Below are 9,238 nucleotides of genomic sequence, written 5' to 3' on the forward strand. Positions count from 1 at the left end.
CTCTACCACTTGAGCCACAGCGCCACTTCCGGCTTTTTTCTTTTTGTTTATGTGGTGCTGAGGAATCGAACCCAGGGCCACATGCTTGCAAGGCAAGCACTCTATCACTGAGCCACCTTCCCAGCCCCAGCAGTGTCCTTTTAACAGAGTTCCCCAGGTAGGGAACAAGGGGATGTGGGAAGAATGAAGACCACTTTTCTTTTTTTTTGTCGGTCGTGGGGCTTGAACTCTGGGCTTGGGTGCTGTCCTTGTGCTCTTCAGCTCAAGGTGAGTGCTCTACCGCTTGAGCCACAGCACCACTTCCGGTTTTCTAGTGGTTTATTGAAGATAAGAGTCTCACGAACTTTCCTGCCTGGGCTGGCTTTGAACCATGATCCTCAGATCTCAGCCTCCTGAGTACCTAGGATTACAGGCGTGAGCCACCGGCACCTGGCTTGACTACTCCTTTTTTAACCTACTCTCCTAGAAGGAAGCAACAGAAGGCTACAGGAGATATAATGACTTCGTTGAGTTGTATGACCACAGACATTAAAGCTCCTTAGAGCCTCAGTAGTCTTTCATAGTGGGACAACTAAGTGCCTTCCCAAGGAATCCCTTATAAAACATCATGGGGAACCAGCTAGAGGGGCAACTCTCATTTGGGAGATATGAACCTTACCCACAGCCCTAACAGGAAGTTCTCATCTCTAACACTTTGTGAGACCTTCTATGGCCAAACTAGGCTATTCTGAGCTGGGTCCACCCTAAAGAACTGTATTTTCCCTTTTCCCATTGGGACAGCATATCTGCTACACTTGGAGATCCACTGGATAGAAGAGAGAGGGGGAAAGAAGTGTGTTCATATTTCCTTTGGTTATGCTTTAACTTCTAGAATATTCTTTTTTTCTATGAACATTTTAATGAGGGGTTGAACATAAAATAGAAAAAGAAACATTTTGATTACTTTTTTTTGAGATGCAGATTTTTCTTGAGACTTTCATACAAGGCAATGGGTGAATAATGTTAACCTGCTAAAGAAAACACTGATCACAGGCAAATAAGCACTTCTTCAAATACATATCAGAGTTACCCACAACTATGAAACAACCAGTCAAACGTTCAGAGAATTGGCATGTTTTGTTTTCTTTGGGCAACAACTCAGACTTCAGCCTTGCTGCTTTCAGAAGCTAGAGGACATTTGGGGACTGCCACCAGTTTAACACTGTGGTACCTGAAGTGAATGTTGCTTAAGGTGGTGGTGAGGGGTTTTGTGTGAGGGCACATATGCATGTTTTTCTAGAGGGGTATGAGTAACCAGAAGCTACTACCTTGAAAGGAGTTATGCTCACTTTGCATGAACAGACAAGTCATCTAGTAGATGGGCAGGGACCAGGCCCCTGTGGCCACTAGATTCACCATAATAGAATCCCTTATCATCCACGGGCCCATAGACAGTAACCATATCCCCTGCCCTCAGTGTCAGCTTGCCCTTTGACCGTGCCCCTGTTCTCTCATCCCTGGGATTATAGTCCAGAACTGCCACCATTGTCTTTGAGGTCCACAGGGTAGGTGACCTAGAGTTCCCTTGGGGCATTACGAAGGATCCTTGGGGGCTGGTGAGCCTCTCAAAGTCCTCAAAGTGCCCTTGTGTTGACAAATGCCACTTCCCATCAGTCAGCTCTGTACCTGTCTCTACCTCCATCACAAGGTGCCCTGGGATGTTGCCAACTTTTCCATTGTACTCTCCTCGGTAAAAGCCATGGGGGTCCTGGGATCCCCTTACTCTCAACAACTGTCCTTTCTGGAAGGCCAGCTCCTCCTCTGCAGCCTGAGGATTAGAAGATATCACCAAGGGGTTATAATCAAAAAGGGCCACAAAGACCCTAGCTGGAGTGTTGGCCTCTGATCCCGGCAGTGAGCTACTAACTCTGGACATTTTAATGACTTGGGTGGATGGAGCTGGACATTGCACCAAGTCAGGTTCACAGCATTCTCTCTTGTCCCCCAGAGCCTGTCCTTGCCCACTCTGAGGCTTGAGTGTCTTTCTCTGGTCTGGTTTTCCTGTGTGCCAAGGATCCCAGCACTCTACCTCCTTTTCTTCTAAAACTGTATGGAAGTTGGTGGCATATTTCTGGTTAATACCCTTCTGGGGAGGCATGAACATGTGGCCATTATGCTTTTGCTTGAGTGCCTTCTCAAGGGGAGCTTTCTCCTGACATGGCTCTTCCCTGGGCCCATGCTCCAAAGACAGATGGCTGAATCCTGAAGCAGAACTTCTGCTGTTGCTCATGTGCTGGTACTGAGACTTGCCAGTGGGTAGAAGTAGTCTGTGGTTATAAGGACTCTTCTGAAAAGGCAAGCTCTTTCCACAGTCCTTCTTGGCCTCAATAGGTCCCTGAGCTTGCTTGCCAGCCCCTTTTGATATCACACTAGACATTGGCGATGGCTTCCTTGAGGATACTTCACGGGAAACTTCTAGAAAATTAGCCTGAGGCTGCTCACAGCTTTTAGAGGTGTAGGGACTAGTTTTGGTATTCAGCGAAGCCTGTGTCAGCTGCTGGTGACAAACAGGGAAGTTGACTCTGCAAGTGGATGGGTCGCTACAGATGTAGCTGAAGAGAGGGGTCTCCAGTAATGAGTGATAGGTGAAGCAGTCCTCAGGGATCTGAGCTGGCACTGAATCCAGGGACTCACCATAAAGTGACATGGTTCTCACTGAGACCTTCTGGCATGTAAGAGGGACCTGGAGCTGGGAAAATTCTAATAGGGTGCTTCCAGCCGTGGCATCAGTAACCTCTGCAACCTTGCACCCATCTGCATACACAGCATAGCCAGTAACCTGCACTCCATTGGAGGACCCCGCTGAGTCAATGGTCACAGGGAGCCAGCTGACCACTAAGAAGCCTGGTGAGGCATGGTGTTCAACCAGTACATCCAGTGGAGGGTCAGGGGGTCCTGCTAAGGGTGTGTTAAAGGTGATTGTGGAGGACATTGTTTCCCAGAGCACCTGCAGCAGGTCTGTAGGCAGCCGCACTTCCACCTGCACCTGGTATCGTGTGCCAGGATGTAGGCCTTGGAAAGTATAGCAGCTCACACCTGAAGGGATTAGAGCATGCTCCTGGTCATCAAGGTATACCATATGGGGGTGCCTGCTGCTGCCATAGACCCAGGCGATCTCAGCTGATGTAGCAGTGACACTTTGCAGGTGAAGTTTCATGGGGGCCACACAGAGCCCTCCTTTGGCTTCCAGAAAGGGTATAGAGGAACCATGTTCTTCCACACTCTGTGGTGAGCCCAACCAGCAAGTTTCTGTCGTCTTCTCCAACATCTCTACTGCTATGTCTGACCCTTTATCTATGGATACCTGGGCTTCTCCAAATGATAAGTTCTCTTTCTTCAAGCCTTGCTTAGCTGGTAGTGCAGAGGGGCTAAGGTCAGGGGCCTTGAGTAATGGGCAGTCCAAGTTGGGACTGTTTGGAATCTGTTCCACCAAATTGGAAGGCACCAACCCCCGACGACCATCCTCAAGTTCTCCTTCATAGAAGCCATCCTCATCCATGTCCCCAAAGACATACACATAATCCCCAGCTGTGAGGGGCAGTTCACCCTCGGGATGCTGGTTGGGTCCCTCAAAGGGATTGTAGCTATATCTAGCCAGGAAGATCTTGAGCTTGGGGGTGGTCGGAGCCTCAGAGACTCCTTCTTCCAGAGAAGCAGACACACTGTCTGACTCCAGATCATCGACTTCACTAGCAGTGTCTCTGTCCAGAGTAAAACAAGATGGTACTGTAGCCCACACAGACTCCATCTCTGAAGAGGAGTTCGATTGGGAACTGGTTTTCTTGGCTTGGGGTCTGGAGTCCAGAGGTTCACTAGTAGAGTCTTTGTCTGACATTTGAGGAGCAGTGGCTGGTTCTCCAAAGGCAAGTGGTTTTTCCTGCAGCGAGAGGCAAACAGAAGGCTGTTTCTGTTTGTCTCTGTTGGGTAGTGATAGTGCACGGTCTTCAGGCCCTGGCTTAAATTTGGGCTTTTCACTGCCCAGGGCTTGGGACTCAAGGACTTGGGAAGTTTCCTGTGGCTGCTGGGGAAGGTGGCCAGGCTGACTTTGCAATGCCTGCCTCTCCTTCTGGGCAGCCTGGAGGTCCTCCAGGGCCGTCTGCAGGTCGTGCTGCAACTGCTGTTGTCTATCTTGCCCGTGCTCCGCCTGTTGCAGCAGCTGCCCTGCCAATAGGTCCGAGGCATCTCGCGCCTGGCCCACACGGCCCAGCTGCCCCCTCACGTCTCTATTCTCCGCTGCCATCTTCTGCGCCCAGTCGGCCTGGGCTTGCAGCCGCGCGTTCTCCTCTGCCAACCAGGCGCCCTTGTGCAGCGCCGCCTGTAGCTGCGCCTCTGTATCTTCGCCCTGCCGCCGTGCGGCCACCGCCAGCGCGTTCAGCTCTTCGCATTCGCGCCGCCGTGCGTCCAGCTCGCGCTCCAGAGCCTGCACCTGGTTTGGCGCCACCTCACAAGGTGAGCTCTGGCCGCTTGCCTCAGCCCCGGCGCCGCCGTTGCACTGCTGCTGCAGCGTCAACTGTTTCTGCAGGCGTAGCACTTCCCGCTGGGACTCGCGCTGCAGCCGGTCTAAGTCGCTGATGTTGAGCCACGGCGCGCGAGGAGCGCCCCCTTCAGGATGCGAGGCGCTGCCGTGGTCCGTGGCCACGCGCGCCTGAAGCAGGTGGCACTGCCTCTGCAGCTCTTCAATCTGTTTGTCCTTGGCCAGCAGCGCGCTGGCCTGTTCCGACAGGTCCCGGGTGCGCTGGCGAGCAAAAGCCTGGCACAACTCCAGATCGGCGCGGCTCTCCCCTGGAACAGGCGCGCTCAAGGTTCGTAGGTTGGTCTCCTGAAGCTTGCGGGCACGGTCCTCCAGACGCCGTGCCAGGCCCGTTAGCTCCGCGTGCTTTACCTTGAGCCGCTTCACCCTCTCATCAGTCTGGTCCGGGAAGCCTGCGCGTCGGAGTTGCATGTTCTCCTGGCGCAGACCAGAACAACGACGCGACAGCACCTGCAACGCCTCCGTCAGCATCGAGTTCTGCTTCACCAGTTCGTTGTAGTCCAAGGGCGAAGGGGTCAGAGCTTCACAGGGCTGGTTCCCGGAGCCTTCTCCTCCTCCCGGGTCGTTCGGTTTCCTATGTGCTGGTGATGACAGGGGCGGCAGTGAGGGACTAGAAGAGCTTGGGATGGAGCTGTCTGTCGAGGAGGCCCGCACTTCAGATTCAGGGGCCTTGGGGCAACTCAGGGCGCTGTCCAGCGAGCAGGAGCGCGCGGTTGCTAAGGAACCCAGGGAGGTGGCGCGAGTGGGGAGCAGATCGTCTGGGGAGCTGGAGCACACCGCAGGCCCTAGGTCGAGAGAGCGGGAGCGAACGCGGACGCCATCGCTCAAGCTGTCGAGGGATCCGATTCGACATGGGGGCTTAGAGGTACAGCGAGCACTGCTCCCGGCTCCTGTGAGTCGATCTTCCGAGGGTGGCACGGCTTCGGAGTCCAGGGACCCCGGCAAGGCCGGTTGCCAGCGAAAGTGCTCTAGAATGTACTTGAGGAAGAGCTGGCGCTCCAGGTTGAGCGCCGCCTGCAGGTGGCGGATGCGTGCGGCTTGCTCGCTGTCGTTCTCCCAGCGCAGTTGCGCCAGCACTTCTTGCAGGCGACAGCGGCACTGCGTGGCGGCGATCTCCCGCGCCCCCGCGCGGCCGCAGTAGCCGCGGCTCACCAGCTCCTGGGCCAGCTGGCGTTGCAGCTCTCGGGCCTGGCGCACCACCCCGTCGCGCTCGCGGTGCAGCAGCTGTTGCAGCTGCCGCAGCTCGGCTTCCTTCCAGCGAAGCAGCTGCCGGATCTCGGCCTCGCGCTCGCGCTGCACCTCCTCCTGCAGTTGCCGCATGTCCCGGAAGCGCTGTGCCTCCCACTTGGAGCGCAGATGGTCGGCCAGCTGCTGCCGCTCCTGCTCGGCGGACTCCCGCAGCTGGCGCGCCTGGGCTGCGAAGTGCCGCCGTTCCGCCCGCCCGCGTGCGCGTTCCGCCTCCAGTTCTCCCCGCAGCTTTTCCAGCTCCCGCCTCTGCTCCTCCACCACTGCTGCCGCTGGGCCGGGGCTACCCGATTTCTTGGGCGACGCACGGCCGCCACCCAAAGGGGTGGGCGAATCTTTGGTCATGGTGGCCGCACCCCAGCCAGACCCCTTGACCTCACCTGGCAGGCCACAGTTAGCCAACGGCCGCCGCCCCGGCCCCCCGGCCAACTGCCCCTCGTGCCCCTTCCGGTGATCCCTAGAGTCCCCGCGTGCCTTTTCCGCCTCGGGGGAGGCGGAGGGCCCCCACCCCTTTCCACAGGTCTCTCCCTCGGCTGAGCACTTCTCCCAGATGCCTAGACCGGGGCTGGGCTCCCTAACACATCTGTTCAAACTAGTCCCTAATCATCCTTGGATTTTCCTGGCTTCACAGGTTTCCTGTCATGGCTCTTGAGTCCAGCCCGACTTATTTATTTATTTATTTATTTATTTTTGGTCAGTCATGGGGCTTGAACTCTGGGCCTGGTCACTGTCCCTCAGCTCTTCAGCCCAAGGATAGCACTCTACCACTGGAGCCTCAATGCCACCTCCGGTTTTCTGAGTGGTGTATTGGAGATAAGAGTCTTACAGCATTTCCTGTCAGGGCTGGCTTTGAACCTCAATCCTCAGATCTCAGCCTACTGAGTAGCTAGGATTACAGGTGTGAGCCACCTCCTCCTCCTTCTCCTTCCTCAAACTCCTTCTCCTTCTTCCCAGTCCTGGGGCTTGAAATCAGGGCCTGGGCACTGTCCCTGAGCTGCTTTTGCTTGAGGCTAGCACTCTACCACTTAAGCCACAGTGCCACTTCCTGCTTTCTCTGTTTATGTGATACTGAGGAATCTAACCCAGGGCTTCATGCATGCTAGGCAAGCACTCTACCACTAAGCCACATTCCCAGCCCCAGCTATTTTTGCTTTTAAAATTTATCAGATTCTCCATAACTTTTTGCCCAGGCTGGCCTTGAATAGAAAATCTGATCTGATCTGATCACAGCCTGAGTAGCTAGGATTACAGGGGTGAGATAATACTCCTGAATCTCTGACCTGTGATTTTTTTTGGTTCATCTTTATCATCATCCAGTGAAGATGCTGAGAGGTAAAGAAGCCTCACATGGTTACCAAATGTGAGTGTGGATTAAAATTTGCAAAAATCTGCCTCCAGATTGCCCAATTTAGGGTTAGTTGTGAGGACCTTTCCTCAGTTTTTCTCTCAGAGACTATCACACTTCCAAGCTGCAGAGAGAGGGGGGACAGGAAGGGGGGACAAAGCAAGTAGAACCTAGAAATCTAGAGATGTTTGGGCCATCAGTCAGAGAGCCCTCCTCAGAAGCTGGGCACCAGTGGTTCACACCTGTAATCCTAGCAACCCAGGAGGCTGAGATCTGAGGATCATGGTTCAAAGCCAGCCCAGGCAGGAAAAGCCTGTGAGACTCTCTTTTTTGTTGTTGGTCGGTCGGTCCTGGGGCTTGAACTCTGGGCTTGGGTGCTGTCCCTGCGCTCTTCAGCTCAAGGCAAGTGTTCTACTGCTTAATTAAGCCACAGTGCCACTTCCGGTTTTATAGTTGTTTATTGGAGATAAGAGTCTCCCGGACTTTCCTGCTCAGGCTGACTTTGAACTGCAATTCTCAGATCTCAGCCTCCTGATAGCTAGGATTATAGGTGTGAGCCACTGGCCCCCACTGTGAGACTCTTATTTGCAATAAACCACCAGAAAACCAGAAGTGGCGCTGTGGCTGAAGTGGTAGAGCGTTCACCTTGAGGCCAAGCCAAGTCCTTTTTTTTTTTTTTGGGTCTGATCGTAGGGCCTGAGCTCTGGGCCTAGGCACTATCCCTCAGCTCTTCAGCTCAAGGCTAGCACTCTACCACTTGAGCCACAGTGACACTTCCGGCTTTTTTTTCTTTTTGCTTATGTGGTGCTGAGGAATCGAACCCAGGGCCTCAGGCATGCAAGGCAAGCACTCTACCACTGAGCCACCTTCCCAGCCCCCAAGCCAAGTCCTTTGTCATCTCCTTGGCGATAGCAAAACCAAAGAACCTTCCATAGTCCTCCAAAAGTCTTCCAAATCAGTGGTTGGAGCTAGTGGCCCACTGAAGTCCAATAGGATTTCAACTTTTTTTTTTTGCCGGTAGTGGGGCTTGAACTCTGGACTTGGGCACTGTCCCTGAGCTCTTCAGCTCAAGGTGGGCGCTCTACCACTTGAACCACAGCACCACTTCTGGTTTTCTAGTGGTTTATAGGACTTTCCTGCCTGGGTTGGCTTTGAACCATGATCCTCAGATCTCAGCCTCCAGAGTAGCTAGGTTTACAGGCCTGAGCCACCAGCACCCAGCTAGAATCTCAACTTTCTGTGTGCCACTTCTATGCTTTTTTTTTTTTTTTTTGTAAAATTAGTTAATTTAACCTCAGCCAGGCTAAAACTTCAAACTCTGGTTGATGAGGTCCCAACCAGCATAACACACACACACACACACACACACACAATTTATCTGGCTACTTATGTGGTTTTGGGAGCTCAGACATCTGACTCTAACCTGACTCTTCCTCCTTACTTCTGGTGCCAAGCGGCTTGTGGAAAACAAGAATGAGTGGGGTTCCTAGGTATCAGTATCCAATGTTGGGTCATATTAGAAGTCCTTTTGCCTCTCATTCTAAAGTGTCTGACTGGCCTGAGAAGTACGTAGGCATTTTCCCACTGCTATGTTTGCTCAGTACCTGGCCTTTCCATGATATCCAAGTTTATTTGTTTTGCTTTGTTTTGTTTTTGGTCTGTCATTAGGCTTGAATTCAAGGCCTGTCCACTTTCCACTGTTCCTGAGCTCATTTTGCTCAAGGCTAGTACTCTACTTCTTTGAGCCATATACTTCTGGTTTTCTTGTGGTTAATTGGAGCTAAGATCTTCACTGGCTTTCCTTCCAGGTATGGCTTTGAACCATGATCTTCAGATCTCAGCTTCCTGAGTAGCTAGGATTACAGGTGTAAGTCCCCAGCACCTGGATGATATCCAAGTTTCTTAAACCATTTTCCTCTAAAACCATAGGAAATAATTTTGGGCAATGGCAAGATATAAGACCACCAGGAAGAGATGGGGGGCGGGGCTCACACGTATAATCTTAGCTATTCAGGAGACTGAGATTCAAAGTCAGCCCAGGCAGGAGACTCTGTGATATGTACTTTTTTTTTTTTTTT

General features: G+C 52.9%; 1 protein-coding gene across 1 annotated transcript; it reads right to left on the reverse strand.

The window, feature by feature from the left end:
- Positions 1–1,324: 1,324 nt before the first annotated feature.
- On the reverse strand, positions 1,325–6,160 carry LOC105997183 (RIMS-binding protein 3A-like). The gene has a single exon (XM_013031516.1). The coding sequence runs from the start codon at positions 6,158–6,160 to the stop codon at positions 1,325–1,327; it is 4,836 nt and encodes a 1,611-aa protein (XP_012886970.1).
- Between the last annotated feature and the right edge of the window lie 3,078 nt (positions 6,161–9,238).

This window comes from Dipodomys ordii, unplaced genomic scaffold (genome assembly GCF_000151885.1).
Source record: "Dipodomys ordii isolate 6190 unplaced genomic scaffold, Dord_2.0 Scaffold141, whole genome shotgun sequence".
Lineage (NCBI taxonomy): Eukaryota > Metazoa > Chordata > Mammalia > Rodentia > Heteromyidae > Dipodomys > Dipodomys ordii.

What these genes read in the sequence shown, in the direction of transcription:
- LOC105997183 (XM_013031516.1), bottom strand. Translation starts at nt 6,160, where the DNA reads ATGACCAAAGATTCGCCCACCCCTTTGGGTGGCGGCCGTGCGTCGCCC.